Genomic DNA, 23,874 nt, shown 5'->3' on the forward strand with positions numbered 1-23,874 from the left:
TCCTGGGCTCAAGTGATCCTTCTGCCTCAGCCTCCCAGGTAGCTGGGACTACAGGCACGCGCCACCATGCCCAGCTAATTTTTTTCTATTTTTAGTTGTTTGGCCAATTTCTTTCCATTTTTAGTAGAGACGGGGTCTCGCTCTTGCTCAGGCTGGTCTTGAACTCCTGAGCTCAAGAAATCTGCCCGCCTCGGCCTCCCAGAGTGCTAGGATTACAGGCGTGAGCCACCACGCCCGGCCAACATATTGACTTAAAATTAGTAATAATAGTAAAATGTACTTGAGGATCTCAGCACCTGGTAGATCATCATATTCCCTGGTGGTTAAGGTGAGGCCCTTTGTGTCACGTTTTTTATACTACTGTCTGGTGGTGATTATAGGCTAGAGAGTAACTTTGAATTTATACTATTTTAATACTGGTTTTGCTTATTTACTAGCTGTTATGTTGGCGGGGGGAGAGGCAGGTACAAGGAGCAGAGATAGAGCAGGAGGAGGAAGTGGGGTGTAGGGAAGGGAGTGGGTGGTGACTTCAGAAGCAGCAGCCGGGTTTAAATCCCATTTTCATTTAGTTTATTTGTTCATTAAATATGTGTCACGTGCTGTCCATGAGCTAGAGACTGTCCTAGGTTTTGGGGATGCATCATTGAGTAAAGCAACTGAAGTCCCTGCAGTTCACATTCTAGTGAGGGGGCCTCAGCGAACGAGCTTGCTGGGAAATCAAGATGAAGCAATGTCTATGGAGAAAAATCAGGTGAGGGGTGCATTGATTTGCTAGGGCTGCTGTCACAGAGTACCACAGGTTGGGTGGTTAATCAGCAGACATTAATTTCTCACAGTTCTGGAGGCTGGAAGGCCAAGATCGCAGTGTGGACAAGGTCGGTTTCCTCTGAGGCCTCTCTCCTGGGCTCGTAGAAGGCTGTCTTCTCCCCGTGTCCTCACATGGTCCCCCTGCTGTGCACACAGCCCCTGGCATCTCTTCCTTGTCTTATGAGGACACCAGTCATATTGGATTAGGGCCTTGTTTTAACTTAATTACCTCTTTCAAGGCCCTGTCCCCAAACACAAGTCACATTTTGCAGTACTGGGTGTTAGGGCTTCAGCATATGAATTTTTTTGGCGGAGGGACACAATTCAGTCCATAATGGGAGAAAGGAGTAGGGGTGTGTGCGTGAGAGCGTGAGAGAGCACGCGCGCAAAGGGTTCTCTAATCCAGGGACATTTGGTCGATTCCTGCTGGTTTGGGGGACAAGCCCTCCAGGCTGATTCTCTGGTTTCCTCATCTGTAAACTACGGTTAATAAAAGCCCTCTCTCGGTGTTCTCTGGGTGACTGAAGTATGGCGTGCACTCAGCACAGTGTCTGGTTTACGATGCCCCTGCGCCTCCCTTCTGCCTGGTTTACCAGCACCTTTTCCTTCTCTGTCCCACTTTGCTCTCTGCTCCCAGGTTCCACTTCTCATCAAAACGCTTGAGTGAGGGGCCGCCCTGCCTTCGTCCCAGTGCTTATGGACCAAGTGTTCTTGGAGGTGGCTTCTCCCCTCGGATGAGGGCTTTACACCAGTAAGGGAGAACGGCTGTGGGAAACTGCGGCAGGACTGTAAACCTAGAATGCCAGTTGCTGGCCAGAGTGTCGGATGGCTGCAGTTAGCGCTTACTTTGCCCAATGCTTTGCTTATGTCGCTGCTCCTGCCAGACTGAGTCATGTCTTAGCACATAAGCCTGCTGGCTTTCTTGCTGGTCTCGCCTCCCGTTTTAGAGGCCTTGCCACCAGGACCCTCCCATCACATCTTGTCCATGGTAGGCACTTCATATATGCTTGAGAAACAGGTGAATATATTCATACCTGAATGCAGGTAGAACACCTTGGTTCAACATCCAGCATGTGTCACTTTGCTCTGTGTGCCCTTGGTTAGATGGCTTCATTTCTTTGGCTTTTCATCCACCGTGATGTTTGTATGTCTAGAACTTAGGGCAATAGGCAGGGGCTCTGGACTCACCTTCTGTCCTAATCCTGAATGTCCCACTTGCGGGCTCTTTGACCTTGGGCAAGTCATAAAACTTTTTGTGCCTCAGTTTTCCTTATCTGTGGAATGAGGAAAATACCTTGGAGGGTTTCGGTGCTCAATAAAGTTTAGCTTTGTTGTTTATATGTTATACACAGTTTGTCCAGCACAGTACTAGGTTATCTTGATCTATTTATAATAGATAATCTATTTTAGTCTATTTTAAATATTCTATCGCTTTATAAAGGTTGAAATCACATTCAGGTTATTGCAATTAAGTCAATCCCATGAGGGTGGCAGTATTAACGTTCCCATTGTATAGCTGGGAATGTTGACACACCAGGAAAACCTAAGGACTAGCCCCAGATAGCAAGTGAGAGATCTAAGGTCCTCTCCCAGCTCCTAATTTTCAGGCCAGTTATTTTTCACTTCTACTTCCATTGCCTCTCCTGGCTTCTTGTCCCACTTACAGCATTATATGGATTATATTTGCGAAGCTGGGTTTTTGTAGACTTTCATGCTTTTGTACGTACCCTCACAGCAGTGGTTGCTGGGTCCCACTGCCTTGCTGGCTGTATGGTGCCAGGTATAAAATACAGCCCCCATTTCTACCTAAGGCCCATTGGGTAGACAGCAGGTGAGGGCTGGCAGGCAGGTGTGAGTCTGGTAGCCTGGTTTTTTTTTTTTTTTTTTTTTTCCCCAGAGACAAGGTCTTGCTCTATCACCCAGGCCGGAGTGCAGTTGTGTCGTCATAGCTCACTGCAGCCTCAAACTCCTGGGCTCAAGCAATCCTCCTGCCTCAGCCTCCTGACCAGCTGGGACTATAGGCACGAGCCACCACGCCTGGCTAATTAATTTTTCTTTGCTTTCTTTCTTTTTTTTTTTGTTTCCTTTTTTTGTAGAGATTGGGTCTGGCTCTTGCTCAGGCTGGTCTGGTCAGCCTGGTCTCACGGGGAGCCTGGGCTTTTGCTTTCTCCCTCAGAAGGCTTGCTGCCCCCTCCCTTCCTCTGCCTGGCCCAGCAGCACCCGTTCTCAGCCTGCCTTCTGCCCAGAGCCGGCCTGCCACCCACCGTCTGTTTCCTGCCTCCGCCAGGGCGAGGAGGAGGTGGATGTATAGCGCCAAGTGCTCATGAAAAATGCCTCATTATGAGATTAATTACTCGCTGCCAAGCTCTGTGGAATTCACAAGGCCCCATCAGCCCTGTGACTTCTCCCATGAACTCCACCTGGGTTAGTTCCATGGACTCACTCTCTGGCTAGAACTTTAGACCTTGTGTCAGAGAGGAAGAAATAAATAGTGGCCTCTGATATGACGCTGAGACTGAAGATCAGTCTGGGAGAGTCCCTCCTGTCATTGGCTAGCTCTGTGTGGCCTGGAGCCTAGGTGTCCTCAAGGTGACAACCCCACACTGGAGATGCTGGGCTGAGGGCGTGTCCAGGTTGTGAAGCCCTTTGCATGTAGACCTTGGCAGTTTCATACACCTTGGAAGACCAGTGTGTCACAGAGAGGCTGCAGAGGAGTGTTCTCTTCCCCTTTAATGTAAGTCTCAGGCTTTAATTATCCTTTGGTTGAAATAGTGGAGCCCCCCACCCCCACCCCCACCCTCTCCCTTCTGGCTTTCCGACAAGAATCCGAAGAATGTGATGCTCTACTGCTTGTGGGGCAGGATTCACTGGCTCTTGGGGGCTTTGCCAGGCAGCCTTTGTTGTGCTCTAGGACCTGGGACATTCCAAATTGGTTGTGGTCGGGAATCAGAGACAACTCCAGGGTCATTAAATTCCTGGCTGTTCTTGTGATCCTGAGACAGCTGGGAGGGGCAGGGGTGGGGAGATAACACTCCTTCACCTCCCAACACTTTTATCTTGGAGAAATCAGGTTAAAATGAGTTTGGAAGGGAAGTTGAGTGAGAGTCTGCCCGAGGAGGAGGTTGGTATCTGCCAGGAGGGCCAATTCTGCTTTGGCTCTGGGCGACCCGGGAATCTCGTGGGTCACCTCTGCTCTGTCCCCTTCCTGATCATATTGCAACTGCTGTCTGCCAGGTCCTACCGTGAGCCTTGCTGGATGCTTTGTGTGCATCTGCTGCCTCGTTGCATCCTCAGAAGCAGTGAAGCAGAGTGGTTAGGTGTGTACTCCAGAGCCTTGAGTGAGAGCTGCAGGGTGCAGACACCAGCAGCTGCCTGCATGCCTTTGAGTAAGTCACATAAACATTCTGGGCTTCTGTTTCCTTATCTGCAAAACAGGATACCAGTAGAACCTGCCTCCTCATCGTAGGCTTTCGGTGTTGTAAAGTGAGATCACTGGTGAAAAGCACTCAGAACAAAGTGTTAGCGCCTATTACTTAATTGCCAGTACAGTCCTGTTAGGTAGGCTTGGTCATTCCCATTTTCCAGATGGAGAAGGGGAGGTGCAGAACGTTTAAATAATTTACTCTGTTTCCTCCACCAGTGTGTGGAGACTCGAGTGCTTAAGTCCAGGTTGGCCTGATCCCGGCATCCTCTGGGGGCAGGGGGTGTGTGTGTTTGTATGTGCACATGTCTATGTGCACAGGCCAGTGTGTACACAGATCTCTGCATGCCTGTGTGCACAAGTCTTCGCACGTCTGTGTGCACATGTCTGTGCACTTGTGCACACATCTGTGTGTGTGTGTGAGGGGCATGGGGCTTGGTCTGGGGCAGGATGGTGTGGCCTGAATCTGGCAACTCTCCAGGGCAGGGGCCGTGGCTTCTTCCTTCTCTTGTGTGCAGCTGCAGCTTTGGCCACTTTGGTGCCAGACTGTGGCTCAGGCAAAGGAGTGATTCTTGGCGGGTGGTAAAACAAGCAGTGGCCAGGTATCTGGTGAAGGACATGGTGAGGTCATCCTGCTGGCCAGGGCCCCTGCTCAAGGCCAGTTGGGGTCGGCCAGCCTTTTGGACAAGGGTGCTACTGCAGCCCAATCTAATAACTGTAAGTTAATTTTTCTCTAAAGTGTGAAATAAGTAGATTTTATCTTCACCCCATGGCTTGTATTTGGATCATCTCCTTGGGGAAGCAGGAGGCCCTGGGGTTCTGCTTGTCCCCGCCCCAAGCTTCTCTGGAAAGCTTTGCCTGCCCCCCATGCCTTCTCTGTGTCTGGAGTTGGCACCGTGCTGGCTCAGTTGAGAATAGGACCGAGGAACAGAAATGTAGGAGGGAGAGACAGTTCGCCCTTCAGTTCTGCGTTTCTTGTTCTTGGAGTCCAGGGAGGGAGTCCAGGGGACTCCAAAGCGGCCAGGGGAAATGGCCTCCTTCCCGTCCCATGTAGACTCTCACTATGGCCTGTTCTGACCATAGCTTGGCTTCCCTGGACCTCTTCATGAGATCCTGCTTAACCCTGCGAGGCTAATGAAGGAAGAGATCCCTCCTCAAGTCTTGGCTCACGTTGCCTCGGTGGGAAAGGAGACCACCAAGCCCTACTTTTGTCTTTGAGCTTGTGACAGGGGGCCTCTGTAAGTCCATGGACTGCACTTCAGGGTCTCCGTGAGCCCCCTAAAATGGTATGCAAGGGGTTCACAGCCTTAGACAAATTTTCATTTTTTTTTTTGTTTGAGACAGAGTCTCACTGTGTTGCCTGGGCTAGAGTGCCGTGGCGTCTGCCTAGCTCACAGCAACCTCAAACTCCTGGGCTCAAGCGATCCTCCTGCCTCAGCCTCCTGAGTAGCTGGGACTACAGGCATGCGCCACTATGCCTGGCTAATTTTTTTTTCTATGTATCTTTTAGTTGTCCAGCTAATTTTCTTTCTATTTTTAGTAGAGATGGGGTCTCGCTCTTGCTCAGGCTGGTCTCGAACTCCTGAGCTCAAACGACCCACCCGCCTCAGCCTCCCAGAGTGCTAGGATTACAGGGATGAGCCACCGCGCCCGGCCTAGACAAATTTTCAAAGGGATCGTTGACCACTGACCTAGAGAAACAGAAACCTTGGGTTTCTTGTGTACAGCATGTGTGCACATATGTGCATATCTATGTCACAGATGTGCAGTCAATGGGCTGTTGTTAGGAGGGTCTGTTCAGCGTAGGGTTAGGTTATGCCACCCCAAGGCTGGAAATTTGTGGGGATCACCTTCCTGGGTCTCCTCTCTGTAGGACAAGGACGTTCCTTTCCCATCTGCTCTTTCTCGTGTTGAGCCTTTAATACACTATTCCTTCTGGCTGTCTCTTCAGCATGGGCTGGGGCTGGAGATCGGAGGGGTGATGTTTTTATTATAGCCAGACTGGATCTGTTGTTATTTTGGATACTAAGAAAACTGGGCTTTTCTTTCTGTCCTTGTGGTCTTGCACCTGCATTCCTTCCTGACCGTCCAAGGGGTTCAGAAGCCCCCTTATCTAGGCAAGTCACTCGCCTCCCTGAGCTTCTGAGTTGCTCTTTTTTTCTAGGGATGGGGCGGATAATACCTGCCTTGGCTGTCAGGGTTGGCAAGATGGAGTGATGTAAGCGCAGTGAGATGAATGGGTCCAACAGATGTCAGGTGGTCGGGTTGCTCCATCTCACCTACCTCAGTCTGGATACCCACGGAGTTTCCGTTTGGCTTCGGATTGGAACTCTCTGAGTGATCTTGGGCAAGTCACTGGGCTAATCTGAGCCTCTTCTACCCAGTGAAGGTTGAGTCAGGTTGGTGTTTTTTTTTCCCCAAAAACTGTCAATTGAGACACATTGATGGGTCATTAAATTATGTAGTGGGTGACAAGCAGTGTTTTTAGAAATGAGATAAAACAGACTCAAATGGAAAATATCTGTATAGCATGTATATATCATTTTGTGATACTTTTGTCATGTTTGTATCTGTGACAAAATGTTTTGAAATTTAAAACATTTTTTAACTGTAGCTTGAGATTAAAAAATGCTGGGCCCTGAGGATGAGATGCTCTGGGACCTCCTGCAGGCCTGCTTGGGGTGGTTCCCTATACAGGCCGGAGCTGAGCTGGGCTCCTTTGCCCAGGGTGTAAAAACAGAGCCTCATTGCGAGATCAAACTCTTTAGCTAAAGGTCTTGACAGAATTCTGGGAAATGAATACATTCCTGGGGTGGAATAAATCATGCCGAGTTGGGTTAGGCAGGATGTGACTTCAGACCCTTGAAGTGGGCTGTGTGAGGGCAGCGTCGGGGACTGACTCACCGTGAGCTCAGTGGCAGCACAGACGGTCTTGAGAGAAGAGGTGAAGATCGTGGGGGAGGGGCTGGCATGTCCAGGGCCACCAAGCCCTATCTGGGAGCTCATTTCATCCTCTGTGCTCTGACCACTGTGCAGAGGAGGGCCGGTGGCCAGGGCTGTCAGCTGGGCCTATAGGGGGTGCTCCTCACAGCTGTCCTGGTAGGTAGCTGGGATCGGCTCTATCTTACAGGTGGAGAAACTGAGGCCCGGGGCCAAGTCAACCTGGTAAAGTCTGTTCTGCTAGTTAGGTGGTGGGGCTCCCACTTGCAGCCCCTCTGACTGCTGAATCCGGTTCTTCCCGAGATGTCTTCTGTGAAGGTCAGGAATGAACAGTCACCATTTGGAAGCTCGCTCTCATTTTCAGTGAGATGCTTGATCAATTCAGGAAGGCTGTCACTGACCCCTGACCAGTCCTGCGTCTCTTGGGAACAAAGATTAGTGTACGTCAGATAAAACTAAGAGTAAGGCAGAGGGTGGGCAAAGAATACGGACCCTGGACGGCCACAGAGGGGCCGTGGCCATTCTCGGCCTTTGCTGTCTGGCCTCTGAAGGGAGCAATGAGCCACGCGGTAGTCACACTTCTGTTTGGACAATAAGATGTGGGATTATTGAGTTTAACATTAGGCACCTAGGAATGGGTGGCAGAGATTTTACTGGACTCCATCCCTGGAGTCCGGACCTTTGGGAAGACTGGAACCTCCCCCATTATTTCAGCTCAGCACCTACCATGTGTCACCACCGAGGACCCGATTCCATCCCTGCCTTGGAGCACTTAGCCCCACAGGAACAGAGGCAGGATGGCTGTTGGGGGAAAGTAGCTACACATTCCGTTGCTTTTTTGTTTTTTGTGTTATTTAAATATCACTCGTGAGATAAGGACGGAAGGACGGAAGACCTGGTGGGTTCTAGGCTGAGTAGTCTTCAGAAGTTGTCTTTTCCTTTCTGATCTCAGGTTGCACTTCTCAGCAGTCGTGATGTGGACTCAGAAACCCAGCACGCTGCACTTTCCCAGTGAGACAGCGGCCATATAATTAAATCTTTTGAGCATAGTTATTTTTCTGCATTGGGTTTCAGCAAACTGTGTTCACATGCTTGAGGAAAGAAAAACCGTTCTATCAGCAGAACCAGAAGGAAGGAATAACTTTGCTGCAGGAGTCTGAAGGGCTCAAGTTGCTCCTCGTGGGTGTGCGGGAAGCCTCTAGCAAGCTCAGGAGATGCTATCTGCAGGAGGGTATGGTTGGCGTGCTCTGTGAACAATTCCTCCTCGAGTGCTCCAGCAAAACAGTTCTCTCTCTTTTTTTTCCATCTCTAATCCTTTTTCAAAACCAGTTTTCCTATCAAGCTTTTCAAACTTGGGGTGAGTCACCAGGGATCATCTGCCCCTCACTATTCAGACGGGACTGCCACCCCCATACCTGAGGCAACTGGCTTCTCTTCGCAGCTTCTCCTGGTGGCTGAGTGAAAAGCTCATTACAGAGTAGGTGAGGCACATGTGTGATCTCACTGTATAAATATTGAGCCAATTAAAAGCAAAGCCAGGGGTCCAGGGTAGATGACTTATCTGCAGATCTAGCCCCAGGTCTGTCTGCCTGGCCTCTTAACACTGGACAAAAGCTGCTTAACCTGCTGCCGATGTTTCCTTCTTTCCTTCTTCCCTTCCTTTCTCCCTTCCTCCCTCTCTTCCCTCTTCCCCCTTCTTCCCTCCCCCCTAGAGACATTAGACCCAAGGAGGTCAGGAGGGGCTACGCTTGGAATGGTCATTGTCTTGGACAGCCAGGTCCCAGAAGACACACCCACATGTTTTGAACAGCTCAGGTCCTTCGATAGAGGACCCCTCTGTGCAGCACCCTGAGCACGTGAGCAAGAGGGCGGGGCAGGAGACAGTCCCTTCAAGAAGTTCTAAGGGACACGAGGGAGACAGGGAGAGAAGCAGCGGTTCTGGTATAAGGCGCGTTGCGCTGGGGCCTGGCGAGAAGGAGGGAGAGAGATGAGAAACTCATGCTAGGGTGCAGGAGAGGCAGCCTGGCTGCAGAGGTGTGCACACCTGGTTTTGGAGGCTCTCAGTCAGTGGAGAGTTGGGGAGGTGGGCTGTCCCGCTTGTCTCTGGGGAGTGGAGAGTGTCTAGCAGGGGACCAGAGAGATGGGACTGGAAACATAGTGAGAGGTGTTGGTGGGAGGAGGTGGTTGGGTTCTAAAGGCCACCCGGAGCAGCTTCTCTCCAGGCCGAATGGGCTGTCCTCAGGCTTTCGTTGCTTCCTGCTCTGGCTCATTGCTTGATTGATTTATTCATTAAGAAGTGATTTTTTGTGCTGAGGACCCAAAGCCATGTCTGTGCCCTGAGATTGGTATCTTTTGTTTTTTTAAATTCCACCTCCCACCCAGACTCAGACCCGAGTAGCCCTGGATATGAGCTTCTTCTCTCCACCCCCTTTTAATATCTGTTTATTTTGAGATGGGGTCTTGCTTTGTTGCCCAGGCTGGAATGTAGTGGCTCGACCATAGTTCAAGTGATCCTCCTGCCTCAGCCTCAGCCTCTGTCCCAGTAGCTGGGACTCCAGGTGCATGCCACCGTGCCCTGCTAATTTTTTTAAATTAAAAAAAAATTTGTTTTAGAGATAGGGTCTTGCTATATTGTCCAGGTTGATTTTGAACTCCTAGTGTCTAGTGATCTCCCACCTCAGCCTCCCAAATAGCCGGGACTTCAGGTGCGAGCCACTGTGCCAGGTGAGTTTGGTACCTTAGTGGAGAAAGGCCAGTTGGACGCTTCTCCCTGTAGCCCATGTGACACATACTGAGTGTCATCTGTGCCCAAGACACTTTCAAAACACTGGCCCCTGAGCTCCCAGGGTTGCTGGGTCACTTCTCACTGGGGAGGAGATGACTGTAGTGGGATAGGGACTTCAGGACTTCACCTAAGCCAGTCTCTTTGGAGTAGAAGATCAGAGGGTGAAATCTGTGGCTGCATTTGTCCCTCTCTGGTGTCATTTAATCACTTTCCACCTAGCCTGGTCAGAGAACTGTCTTTTTTCCTCTTAGATTGGAAGCTCCCTCCGCACAAGTCCTTGGTACTTTCCAACTGCAGACTTCACACCACCCCCTTCCATTGAGGTAAGGGAGGGTGATCTCTTTAAAATACAAATCCGATGATGTCACCTCCCCTTCCTCCCCCATGTCACTAGAATAAAGTCCACATTCCTAAACGGCTGATAAGATCCTGGGTAAGCTGCCCTTGTTTATCCCCTCCCGCCTCATCTCAAGCTTCCCCCCCACCAGTACCTTTAACACTTAGGAGGAGGGAATCTGCACAAAACTCTGGTGTTATATTTTTTTAAAAAATTGTTCATTTGCATTTTAAATTGACAGATAAAAATTGTACGTACTTACCGTGTACAACATGATGTTTCGAAATATGTACTGGTGTCCGTTTTGATGATCTGGGCTTCGTCGAGCACAAGGCAAAATGAAAATGACCACAGGCCTTGCCTTGTGCAGTCAGGCAAATGCCAACATCTCTCAGTGTCCCCGGCTCTCAGGGTCACTGAAGCCTCTCCATGCCCCCTTTGAGGAGGGAAGGGCAGAGGGGCAGGATCTGGACTCTGATGCTAGTTCCTCTCTGGTTTTCTTATCTGCTAAACATCAGCACAGGCTTGGGTTGGAATACTGCTAATGGAAACAAGTCCCAGCTTCTTCTGTAAGCAAACAACATTCCTGAGGTGGGGAGGGAAGGGGGGCCCACCCACAGTCCTCCCATTCCTCAGCGGCTTCTACCTTCTGGGCCCTGGGCACCTGCCCTCCCACTCCCACGTCTTCTTAGCCTCGGGGGAGTGCGTGTCTTGGGCAGGGAGGGCTGCTGTAAGGTGGTCCTGGGTGGCAGAGTGGCCACTTTGCTCACCCTCCCTGTAGATAAATGCGCTAACGGCTTTATGCAAGGAGTGGGCTTGTGCCTGCCTGCTGAGCAGGTAGGACATCCTGCAGGTGGGAAAGCCGGCCTGGGGGGTTGGGTGATGAGGCCTGGGGGGTTAAGTGACAACTGCAGGAGTGCACAGCTGGTCAGTGCCATGCCAGACTCAGTTCCAGCTGTTTTGCCACAGGCTTTGGGCATATCTCACCAGACTGGCATTTCCCAGGCGAGCACTGAGAAACATTTCTCCTGCGGGATATTCCTGGGATGAAGTAAAGCAGGTTTCCTTACTGCAGCCTTCTGAGAACCTTCTGTGTATATCATGACTCTAGCAAGATGGCCGAAGGGAGGCAGCATTTCAACCTTACTTGGCCATAAAACCCACTTCCTTCTGCAAATCACCGTCATCGGGAGTCACCGTACTGTACCATGTTGTCCCCTGTGGACAGGCATAACCTCGAGAAAGAGTCACTAAACTTCTGGACACTTTTTTCTAGAGCCCCCAGGTGTCCCTCCTAGGATAGATGGGGATTAATTAGGTCAGAAGGACAAGACAGAGGAGTTGGGAGGGGAATTCCTATTAGCGTCAGATTCTTAGCTGGGAACTTGGGTTACAACACTTCTGATAGTAGAAATTTTTTTTCTCATCCTAAAGCTAGGAAATTGAGGTGCCGATAGCCTCAGGGTTACAGGAATTGTGAATAGGGGGCATGGGATTCAAATCCAGGTCTATCTGGACCCAAAGCCATGCTCGTTAAATCCCATCATGGTGCATTAAAGCATGTATCTTGGGATTCATAGAATCGGTACTCTCCATGGCTGTGGTTTTTCCAAAGGTGGGAATCTCCAGCACTTGCTTAGTAGATGGAGGTGGAGCCTTCCAGGAAGGCACATGGCCTCCTCATGGCATCCCAGTGAGAGCGGAAGCCACACCAACCAAGGTCCTTTCTGGTATGTTGGTCTGGTAGTAGGTGGTAGGTACCTCCACCTTGGTTAATCAGGGGGTGCTACAAGGTTCCAGAAAACTGATGTGGTTCAACCTATGCAAAGCTTATTGGGGGCCAATAAATTATCCTTTTTCTCTTTGTAGGTCGAAAGCCCCAATATGCTTTCTTTCTCTTTTTGGTTTAAGGATGTAAAAATTAGTCCATAAATGGTTTGGTTTTTGTAACAAATTAGGTGGCTTTGAACCTTGTGTGTGTCTTCAGTTTGGGTCTCCTTGTTCCCTTCAGCTCTCCAACCCTGGCCACTTCGCACAGCCCAAGGAAATTTCCCAGCCTCCTAAAAGCCTTCCCCATTAACTCCTTTATCATTTTTGCCTTGTTCCTCATTCATTCATTCATTCATTCAGGAAACTTTAACTGAGCATGTGCTCTGGCCAGGAATTGTGTTAGACATTTGGAATTGAGTTGATGAGACTTGCCGATCCTTGACCTCAAGTAAAACTACAAATAATTAGAATTTAGCCGATCGGTTACTGCAGCGGCGACAAGTACGGAGCACAGAGGGGAGGGACATATCAGAAGCCTTTTTGTGGCAGTGTCTTTAGAGGGGGCTTTACTGAGGAGGGAGTGTTTGAGCTGAGATCTGAGAGGGCTCCTGGGACAAAGGATACTTCTCTGGCCTCCTTGAAGGCCTGGAGGCCTGAGCAGTGGAACGTGAACATAGGAAGGGCAGGGTGGGGGGTGCAGGTTGGGAATGGGATGAAACAGGTGGGCAGGGTGGTCGGGGGCTTGTGCACCATGCAGACAGGATTATATTTTATCCTGAGGAGGTGAGCAGCCAGGTAATACCAATAAAATAGGAAGTAGTATAAATAGGAATTTGAGTTGGCGAGTCATCGGCAAGGATAGATTTGAAGGCGTTCTGTAGCAGAGGCAGGGAGACAGGGAGGAGGCAGCTGTAGCAGCCCAGAAAGATGGGCATGTGGCCTGGACTGGAGCCACGACACTGGTGGTGGGGTTGCGGAGGGCTGGGGGGACAGTTTACAGTGACTGTCTTGGGTGGCCGGATGGACATTGTCTCCCAGAGATGGACACCGAGAGGGGAGTGTGGGTTTGGGGGAGAGGATTGGGTGTGATGGTCCTCCAGGTAAGATGGCTCTTTGGTAGGCGCTTAGATATACATGAGGGGGTGTTGGGAAGAGTTCTGGGCAGGAAACACTCATTCACGTATCCCAGTGGTGGAAGCCATGGATTCCCTGGATCTAATCCTGATTTACCAAAACTGTTCAATCAGTCGCCTTCCATGGGATTCACAGGATGGAGTGAGCTGGCACAGCCATGGGAGAAACACCCGCCCTGCCCCCCACCAGCACCGAAGTCTTCCATTAATCACCTGGACCTTATGATGCTGGTGAACTTTGCTTATGAGTCACAGGCTGAGCTGCTGTATCCGAGGTTCTGAAGGTGCTTCGTGCCCTGCCTGGGGAGGCACAGCAGTCTCCTTTGCCTGATTTATTTATTTATAAATTGAGCATTTAGGATCTTTAAAGTACAGTCCAGCACATGAATCTAGATCACATCCCTTAAAACACAGTATATTACAAGGGACTGTCATTCCTTGGTGACAGTGCCATCCATAATGTTCATTGTTTGGGTCCTGGGAGTCATTTTGCCCTGAGAACTTCTGCTTTGTGAAGGAGATTTGGCCTGCGCACTTCAGAGATGGGAGAGGATTTGCTAAGCAGAGGTCTGGCTTCATGGTGCAGCCATTGCTCACAGTAACCCTTCCGTCAGTGGTCTCAACTAAGGACAATTTTGCTTCCCAATTCCCACCTTTGGAGATGTCTGGGGACATTTTTGGTTGTCACAAATGGGTGCTACTGACATCTAGTGCGTAGAGGCCGGGGTGCTGCTAAACATCCCATAACGCACAGGACAGACCCACCACAAAGCATTATCTGGCCCCAAATGTTCGTAGTGCTGAGGTTGAGAAACCCTGCCTTTCCGAGCACATCATTTTGTGTGTAGTTAGTGAAGTGCTTACCACGCCCTCTTTCTCTGTGCTGGCTCGCGCTCTTCTGCCTGGGCCCGGAATACTTTTCTGTCGTCTCCTCCCCTCCCCCATCAATATTCTACCTGTCTTCCAGGGCCCAGCTTAAGTGTCACATCCTCCATGACAAACCCTCTCGAGTGTCCAAGTTTTTAATAGAATTACCCCTTTCTCTTTGTTCTGACAGCAAGTTGCTTGTTCTGTCCACTTCCTCACTGAGTCTTGTGTTAGAGCAGGTTGCTGATGCGGGTCTTCCTCTCTGCAGTGAATGTCCCACAGTGGCAGGTGTCCTGTTTTGTTGTTACATGCATTTAAGGAATGTATGTGGGATTAAACAATACATAGGGAAGGCAGCGCGAAATATTATCTCCACTTACAGTTGAGGCCAGAGAGGTGGCAAGGGCCCAAGGTCGCACTGCAAGCGATTCCTTTTTCCTCATCCACACAGCAAACCTATCTGGCAGGCACTCAGCGTGTTTGGGTGTTGGGTGCAGCAGAAACAGGATGGAAGAATACCAAGGAGCTTGCTTCCTGTCTACTCTCTACTACATTGCCCAGGTGGACACTTCACCTAGCTGTGTGTGTACCTGTCCTGCCACCCCACCACATTATAAATCCCTTGGGACCTTTGTACCTTTGCCACGTTTTTTGCATGTAGATCCTCAAAATGTATTAGTTGATGAATTGAATCTAATGGGTTTGAAATTTCTACATTATCGTAGCAGCTGCTTTCAAAGAATCTTCCTTACGATGGAATTCAGCTACCTTGACAGTTTCATTTAACTCACCATCAATAACTGTTCAGAAAAAGGGAAGGGACATGTTCATCTGTGTTCTCTGGGACGGGGCGGGGAAGCAAAAACAGAAATGGGTTTGCTCACCTCCATCGGCGACTAAGCTGGACTGGGGCTTACGGAGTCTGGGCTCAGGCTGCCGGGGTGTCTAAGCTGGAACCTGGGCGTGCTCAGGGCCGTTGGTGACTGGTTAGGCCCCCTCCCGGCAGACCGGCTTCAGAGAACTCACATGGCTTGGCCAAGGTCACCCCCACCTCGCTTCTTACTTTCAGCTTCAGCGATTTAAGTTGGAAGTATCGAGTCCCTTGTGCAAGCTGGCGCGAACAGAAGGGCTTTGCAGCTTTGAGGTGGTATTATTATTAAAGTCTGCTTAACCGGGGGTGTTCTCAGTCTATTTGTCCCCCGTAGTCCCAGTGATCTCGCTGGGAAGGCAGTTCAGTGCAAACTGAGCAGGGCGTTGATGTCTGAGCCTCATTCCCTGCACCCGTGAAATGCACATGGCGATCTGTACCTTATGACACCATTGCGAGAAAATGTAGCGCTTGTTAGCAGCCCTGGGTCTGCAGCAGCTCTGTGACGAGCATGAGGACTTGGAAGCTCCCGGCCTAGAGCTTGGCCCGTGGAAGGCTTTGCATCTACCCTGGTTGTCTAGGAGTGGCAATGCTCTCTGCGTTCCGACTGCTGGTTTGGCTCAGCAGAATAATTCTGTCTCTAAGGTGTTACCAGTTCATTTCCCAAACACACACACAAATAAGTAAAAAGAGAAACGGAGGAAGGAAGGGAGAGGATACTTTGGGAAAACAGAAGTAAAAGGTCCAAATGGATGATTGGGGGGAAGGGGAGAAGGCAAATAATTGAGGCATTACATTTTGGGTTGAAAGAAGAGGTTTTTGGTCAAACTATTTACTTTCAGTTTCATCATTTCCTGAGAGTCCTAATTTAGCCTCTGGTTGTGTCCTACTCGATTATGGCCTAAAAAGGCAACTGCTTGGGTTTCTTGGAGTTGGACTGGTACCCACAGGAAGCTGGTGGGAAGGAAGGCGCTGGGGACCGCCTCAGCCTGGTCAGTCTCCAGTGGGCAGAGCTGCTCGCATCCTCCCGAGCGCCTTGCTCGCCTGCCGAGATGCTTGGGCCTTTCTGAGTTCCCTCGTGTGAGCCACGGTGTGGTCTTCCCGTGATAGACAATGCTGGGTGGCTGCTCTCACATGCACATCCTGCTCAAACGGCAGTGCGCATCCAGCCAACCCTTTTGGAAAACAATTCGACAATGCGTCTCAGGGCTGTAGAACTGTTCACGTATTCTTTTGCTCCCTTAACGCCACTTCTGGGAATTTATCTCAAGGTGGTACACTAGATAAGAGGAAAACAAAACCTTGTAAATGGTCGTTTTACAAAACCGAAACTGGCCAGGCTCATGCCTGTAATCCCAGCACTTTGGGGCCAAGGCAGGAGGATTACTTGAGGCCAGGAGTTCAAGACCAGCCTGGGCAACATAGCAAGACCTCATTTCTACAAAAAAAAAAAAAAAAATTAAAAAAAATTTAGCCAGGCATGGTGGTGCATGCCTGTAGTCCCGGTGACCGAGGAGTCTGAGGCAGGAGGATTGCTTGAGCCCAGGAGTTCAAGGTTGCAGTGAGCTATGATTGCACCACTGCACTCCAGTCTGGGCAGCACAGTGAGACCCTGTCTCTAAAAAAAATTTAAAAAAAGCTGAAACCAAAAACCTGTGAAATGAAGTGTTTTTATAAAAATGATCAATAAGCAAATTCTGACCCTACAGGAAACTGGTCATAGTAAGTAGGGAAAATACAAAATGCGAAACTCTGTCCTCTACCTATGATAATTAAAAATCAAATATTTCTATGAATGAACCAGGACTAGAAAGGACCATTTTTTAAAAAAGGGAAAACTGATTTTTGGGGAGGAGTTTCAGGAATTTAGGGGGATATTTTTCTTTCATTTTCAGAAACCTTTACATTATGTACAGTTGTAGAAAGTTTCAAAGAGGCCGTTTAGCGTGGTCCCAGGACGGGATAGGGAGACGTGGCTGCACGCTGGCCACTGCATTAGTAGACTGTCTCCTGCTGTCCCTTCTGTAGTGCCCCTTATTTAATTTTTAGCAGCTCTCTACTATCCCCAACTTATAAATGGGACATAGGGATTATAAATAAGGTGGCTAAATCCACCTGCATCCTGGGGAGGCGAGCATTAACCCGTCCGTGTCGCCGGCCTCCCCACTGAACACACACGAGTCAGTAGCTGCTGGGGACACAGGAGCCTCTTACCCAGCACAGGTGGCAACGAATGCTCAGCTGCAGCCCCGTGGCCCCAAATCAAGTAGACATTCCTGTCCATGCGGGCCAGGGGGGCTTTCATAGAAGCTCTGTTGTTTATCATGCCCTCTGCAGCCCTCCCTGCTGGTCTAACTCCATGTATTGATCTTGGCGCTGCTGCTAACCCACGTCATTCCAGCAAAGTTGCTGAAACCAAATAGCTCTGTCCTTGGCCACCCCTGCCTTGTTTAATGAAAAGTTCTGGGAGGGAGGTGCCGAGCCAAGCTGGGGCTCCGACCCTCCGTCGGAGCCTTGGTCTTTGGAGGTAGAGGGGGCAGTGCTGGGAAGATGCATCGTGTCCCTCTCTTGCAAGAAGTGTGGCTTGGTCTCCAGGCCTCTGCTAGCCATTGGGGTGGACACCGCTGGCCTGTGACTGTTGCCTGCCCTCCTACCAATGCCTGAAGGCGGGGCTGGGCAAGGGACTCAGGGCAATTGGAGGGGTGGAATTCCTCCCCTGCCAGCTGGCGTGATGTTTATGGCCCCCCAGACAGGCGAGTGCCTGGGGCCTGCAGCCTGCAGGGAGCCCGTGGGCTACTGCACAGACTCGTTGCTGTTGGTCGCACCAGGGCTGGTGTTGCAGGGATGAAGTTTGAGGAGGGCCAGACGGCATTCTGCATTTCTGATGAGCTGCTTGCTTGCTGCTGACAGTAGCAGGCAGAGGGGGTGTTGAATTGTAACGTGCCCCACTTTTTGGCAGGCCACATGGTCCACACTGGGAAGGCTCACTCCCTGCCTGCCTGCCTGCTGACCTCCAGGAAATATTGTTGAGTGCTTGGGAAGGCGTTCTTCCCCATTCACCATGTCACGTTATAGGGACAGTTACGGCCCAGCTCCAGTGCCAGCCTGACTTTCTCAGGACCCCAGGCACAAGCGGGCTGGGAAGAAGCCAGGCACAGGCGCCAGGTGGATCTGGGTCAGAATCCTACTCTACAACTGGGCTGGGCCACTCTGGGCAAGTGACTTGCCCTCTCTGGGCCTGTTTCCTAGTTTATAAATTGGGGATGATAAAAGCTCTTTTTCAGGGTGATTGACAGTTAAGTGAGGTGGTTGAGTAAACCGAGCTTAATACTGGCAGGTACTTACTATCCTGCCCTTCTCTTGGTAGGGATCTCGCAGACGGCAGCCGGGCTGGGTCAGTGGAACTGTTGACCAACAGCAGGCTTTGGATTTGGGGGGTTGAGGTTCAAGTGAATCTCCTTCTGCGTATTGATGGAGGGTTGTCTTATCCTGTTTGGGTGTGGAGTCTGTGAAAAGGTTGAGAACCAGCAGTCTGAGACCCTGTGCTCTGTGATCGTCGCAAGTTCTTGAGCAGGGCAGGGGCACGATGGGGTGACTGGGTTGGGGGGGGACTCTGGGGCGGCCGACTGACTGGTGGTCGGATGCACGCGGGGAGGTGGAGGACAACTAGGTTCACTCTGGCAGGGAGAAGCCTTTGACTTGCTTGAACGGACTGGCCAGCGTGGAAGCACAGACAGCTGAAAGTGAGCTAATTGTGTAGATGACCCTAGACCCCAGACCCACAGGAGAGACGAGGACAGGCCGGACAGTGCTGTTCCTACCTTGTTTGCCCGCCCACGAACTCTGGACCCTGCCTTCTCTCAGGTGGTCCTTGCAGAGAGGATGGCACCCTGTCCCCACAAGGAGCTGCAGGGTTTGCTTGTGCTGGGAATGTAGACACAGCCACCGGCTGGGGGAGCTGGTGAGGCTGCCAGGCTCTGTCCTTGGACTTGCCCCTCTCCCGTGGGGAAGGAGCCGGCAAGCAGGTTCCCTGCAAAGTAGCCCCTCCTGGAGCGAGTCCAGGGGAGGCCCCTCTGCCTTGATCTGGAAACCATTTAATGAGCCCAGATAAGAAGGCCTGGGCGGCCCAGACACTTCCTTTGTTCTTTTCCTCCCAAGCCTCCAGCCTCCTTGGCATCCAAGTCCCTGTTGGAACCTGGAAGCATCGAAAGCCCCTGTGACTCTGGATTTGCATCTGGGGTCTTCCTGGATTTCCAGGGCCTGGGGGAATGGGCTTGATCTCACCGAGGGAAAAGCCTTCCGCATCTTCCTTATCTTCCAGGGGCAGCAGGGCAGTGAGCTTCTGGGCTGCTTCCTCTGGTGGCATGGGCTGAGTTGCTTTTAAACTAGTTTTTCCAAGTCTTGTTTTTGGTTCCCTCAAAACAACAGTCCTCTCGGGTGATCCCAGCTTGGGCCTCTGAGCAGGAGTAACTACAGTGTTAGCAGTGGAAAGACCGCAGGACTAGGCATCCGGGGTCCTTACTGGGGACTCTGGACAAGCCCCCAACTCCAGGGAGCTTGTGTTTCCTCATTTGTAAAGTGGCGATAATAATATGTGCGTTCCCAGTTTACAGAGTTGTTAAGACAAAGATCTTTTGAGATAGTGAAATGTGTGTGAAAGCATTTCATAAATATAAAACCACACAGATATAAGGGATTATTATTTTATCATCTTTATTTTGCGGATGAGTTTTTTAAAAAAGCAAACACATGGATAAGTTCTCCTAGCCCATAAATTGTAAGGGTTGCCTTCTCACCTGAGTACCCCCAGAAGGAAGCACTCTTCTCCGTGATGTTTCTTGGCACCTGACATCTTTTCTTCTTGCCCTTTTTGGGCTGTATTATCAAGATGGCCTTAAAATCTGGTGGCAACATATATTGGTGTTTTATTTTCTTCTCTTGCTTTAGTTGACTTCATGAAATAAGAAAGTTTTTTAAACTGGAAGCTTCCACTATGTGTGATTGTATGCGGTTGCCTTTCCTGGCTAATTAGAAATCTGTTTTTCTTGGAAGTTTTCCTATATCGTGTGGTCGCTTTGCTGCCTTTGTAGGTGTAGCATAGCAACTATAATTGCATCTGTCTTTGAGACTCTTGTTATGCTCATCATTTGACACAATAGTTTTGTTCATAGATTTGTTTGATTGTGTATTGACCCTAAGATGATGCACTTTACTGTTAGTTTCTATTAATAACAAAATCCCTGCTATCAACTTGTTTTTTCATGATGCGTATCTTTTTCCCAAAAGTGTGGAGCAGGAAAATTTAGGCAAACTGTGCAGCCTGGTTATATAGAGCTTTATTGCGTTGTAATCCTATGCAGTTTGCAAAGAGAAGAGGTGACAGTGAGTGATCCTTGTGTGGCTGATGTGGTTGTATCTGACATGTGGTCCGGTTCTCTCCCTTAGGTCCTGGCCGTGAGTCACCATGGCGCAGCAAGCTGCTGATAAGTATCTCTATGTGGATAAAAACTTCATCAATAACCCGCTGGCCCAGGCCGACTGGGCTGCCAAGAAGCTGGTATGGGTGCCTTCCGACAAGAGTGGCTTCGAGCCCGCCAGCCTCAAGGAGGAGGTGGGTGAAGAGGCCATCGTGGAGCTGGTGGAGAACGGGAAAAAGGTGAAGGTGAACAAGGATGACATCCAGAAGATGAACCCCCCCAAGTTCTCCAAGGTGGAGGACATGGCAGAACTCACGTGCCTCAACGAAGCTTCGGTGCTGCACAACCTCAAGGAACGTTACTACTCAGGGCTCATCTACGTAAGTGGCTCTGGGTGGGGGCTCTGGGTGGGGGCTCTGAGGTGGAGGGGCCAGGCCTTCCCATCACCCTCAGAGGCTGGGCTCTGGCTCTCTAAGGCATGCCGGGGTGACATCCTTGAACTCTGGCATCTCAGCCCCCTAGTGGGATATTCTCATAACATTACTTTTGTCTCTTCCCTGCGTAGCCACAAACACAACAGGAAGCCTGTTTTAGACCACATGTAGGGAGAAGAATGTGCCCTGTCTGAGGGATGTCCACCCACTGGCCTTGGTCCTCAAGTCTTGGTGGAGATGTGTAGGTTCAGGCCATCGTGGTGAATTCCTCTAAAGTAGGAGATGCCATCTCCTGGTTTCCCACTTTGTTCCTCCTGCAACCCCTGCTCCCCTCTGCCTTCACCATTTGGCCCAACCTCATTTTGGGTATCTCTGCCATCTTGTTCTTCACAGAGGCCTGTGGGTGTGGTCTGCTTCCCTGGGGAGTGTGCTTTGCGCAGAGGGAACCACCAAGACTTAGACTTGCATCACGCGTCCACCCAACACTTTGGTGCTGGTTCCTCGCCAGGCTTGACAAAGGGGAAGCGTATATATCCAGAGAACAGCATGTGCAAAGGCCCAGCACATGAAAAGATCAGGAGTGGTCTTTTTTCTTTCCTCTAGTGGGGCTACATTTGCGGAAAGACAGCTCATTGGCCGTGTTAGGAAAGTCAGGTGATGAGAATTTACCCATTCCCTAGGTAGTGGGCTCTGAGCTCGTATGGCCCTGGGGTCAGAGTCCTTTCTAATATCAATTCCAAGTTCCTCTGTTCAATTCAAAGATATTTCCTTCTGGTTTTGTCCCTAATGGGGAATATCTGGTTCTTGTTATTCCTAAAATGTTGCTGTAGCCACCTTGGTCATCTTCTTGGTCTTGGGCTGAATAAAACAATTCTCAAAATGTTTTTGAACTGGAGAAAAAAAAAACTTCTCAAGATTATTACAGCCTTCTCACTTTACAGACGGGAAGACCAAGTCTCAGCCCGAGGGGCTTGCTCATGGTCACATATGTCATAAAAGGAGGTCTCAGGCTCAGCCTGTCACAGGGACAGCGAGAGGCTCCAAAATGGTCAGCCATGTAATTTTCTATATGGTTTCACGTGACTTCAGCACATGTTAACACAGGATGGGCTTAGATTGCCCAGAATTCCTTACCAGCCAGACCATACGTGAGGACTGCGTCCCTCACTGATTGCTAAGTCGGTCCGTGCTAATGAGGTCCTTGTTTTCTGCCATTGATGACCCTTTGGGGATAAGCCTGACTGGCCAAGGACCTATCAACAAGTAGGTACTTAGAATAGTTGACCAGGAAAAGTCCTTTATAGACCAGCTTAGTCCAACCTTCTAATGTGGCAGTTGGGAAGAATTGAGGCCCAGGAATAGCAAGGGACTTATGCAGGGTCCCACAGCCAGGTGTTGGCAGGGCTGAGGCTGACCTGGCATCCCTACTCTCTCAGCCCAGTTATCTCTCATCTGTTTCTCTCTGTCTTTCTTTCTTTTTTTTAGAGACAGGGTCTTGCTCTGTTGCCCAGGCTGGAGTGCAGTGGTATGATTATAGCTCGCTGCAACCTTGAACTCCTGGGCTCAAGGGATCCTCCTGCCTCAGCCTCCTGAGTAGCTGGGGCTACAGGTGTGTGCCACCACACATGGCTAATTTAAAAAAATTTTTTATAGAAATGGAATCTTGCTATATTGCCCAGGCCTTTTTTGTTTGTTTCTTTCTTTCTTTTCTTTTCTTTCTACTGTGTCTTGCTCTGTTATTGCTTGGGCTAGAGCACAGTGGCATCGTTATAGCTCACCGCAACCTCAAACTCCTGAGCTCAAGCCATTCTCTAGTCTCCGCCTCCCAAATGCTAGGATTACAGACATGAGCCACTAGGCCTAGCCTCATCTGTTTCTTGATGAGAATATTATGTGGACCAAATTAAAAGCCCTATCCCTAAGGAGTGTTAACCACTGAAATTGAGAATTTGTGACCTACGAAAAAAAATGAAAGGCCTGTCAGGAAGCATAGTGTGTCTGTGGGGTGAGAGGGGACCAACAGCCCCGTTGTCTGGGAGTGGGAGACGCTACTCTTGGCGGGCCGTACAGCTCATCTCACGCCACTCTGCTGTGCCACCGAGCCGAGATGGTCTCTGCTTAGTAAAGCAGAGCGCTTAACACGTGGGAGTTGGAGCCTCCAGGACCTGGTTCAAATCCCAGCTCTACCCCCTCCTGACCACATGTGGCTGCCTGGAGCCTCACTTTCTCACCTGCAAGGGTTCCGTGAGAACCTGGGAAAGCGCCCAGCTAACACCTGGCTTGCGGCAGGGCCTGGGGCCTGGACTCACGGGGCGGCGGGTGCTTGTTGCAAGGGAGGGTAACTCCCCTTTCTCTGCTTGGCCTTTTACTGGTGTCTTTGTTTAACTTGGGTCCCATTTGAGAGTTGCTGGGTGTGAAACAAGCCGAGTGCCTGCGCCTGCCTGTCAGCGGCTGCTCACGGTCTTTCCTGCCCACAAAGGGGAACGGTAGTTACGAAAGCACACTGGATGTGAGTTGCTGCGTCTTTCCTCTGCAAGCGACACGCGGGGGTTTCTGCTCTGTGGGCGGGCATGGTGGGCTACCCAAGCCTTTTCTCCGGAACTCTGGTGGAGGCATTAACTCTCTTTTTGCTGCTTTGCCATCCCCTCCAGTGTGCAGTTCCTGCTGCCTCGCACCGGCTTTCTTCTACGTGTCATCACTGGAAGGCCAGTTGATTGTCTCTGTGATTGTCCTAGTGGAGACCCCAGCAGGTGCAGAGCTGTGGGGAGGTCAAAGCCACTCGGTGGGGCTGCCTGGGCAGAGGGTGCTGCCTCATTCACAGTCCATCTCTCCACGAAAGGTTCCAAATTGTGACCTCAGGAGCCTTTGTGCAGCCTGTTTGCTGGCATTGTGGGCGACGCGGCTAATTCTGTGCCACAGCTGCTCTGTCTTTTTCTTCGGGGGGTGAGGGCCTGGGATAGGGGGCAGTTGGGCACAAAGAGCCTCTGTGGCCCGTGAATGGAGCGGCTCCCTGGCGTGGCCGCGTGGGAGCAAAGCCACGTGCTCAGTGTCTGTCCCTCCGTGAGAGTCCAGTGAGTCTCCTTCCTCCTACCTGA

General features: G+C 50.4%; 1 protein-coding gene across 1 annotated transcript in view; it reads left to right on the forward strand.

Annotated features, from left to right (window-relative positions):
* Positions 1–23,874, forward strand: part of MYH9 (myosin, heavy chain 9, non-muscle) — a 91,924-nt gene that overhangs the window by 11,222 nt on the left and 56,828 nt on the right. Inside the window, exon 2 of the mRNA XM_012638092.1 lies at positions 20,374–20,725. Within this exon, the coding sequence (XP_012493546.1) occupies positions 20,393–20,725 (333 nt within the window). The 5' untranslated portion in view covers positions 20,374–20,392. The remainder of the gene's footprint in view (positions 1–20,373; positions 20,726–23,874) is intronic.

Source organism: Propithecus coquereli, unplaced genomic scaffold, assembly GCF_000956105.1.
Source record: "Propithecus coquereli isolate 6110/MARCELLA unplaced genomic scaffold, Pcoq_1.0 Scaffold126, whole genome shotgun sequence".
Taxonomy (NCBI): domain Eukaryota; kingdom Metazoa; phylum Chordata; class Mammalia; order Primates; family Indriidae; genus Propithecus; species Propithecus coquereli.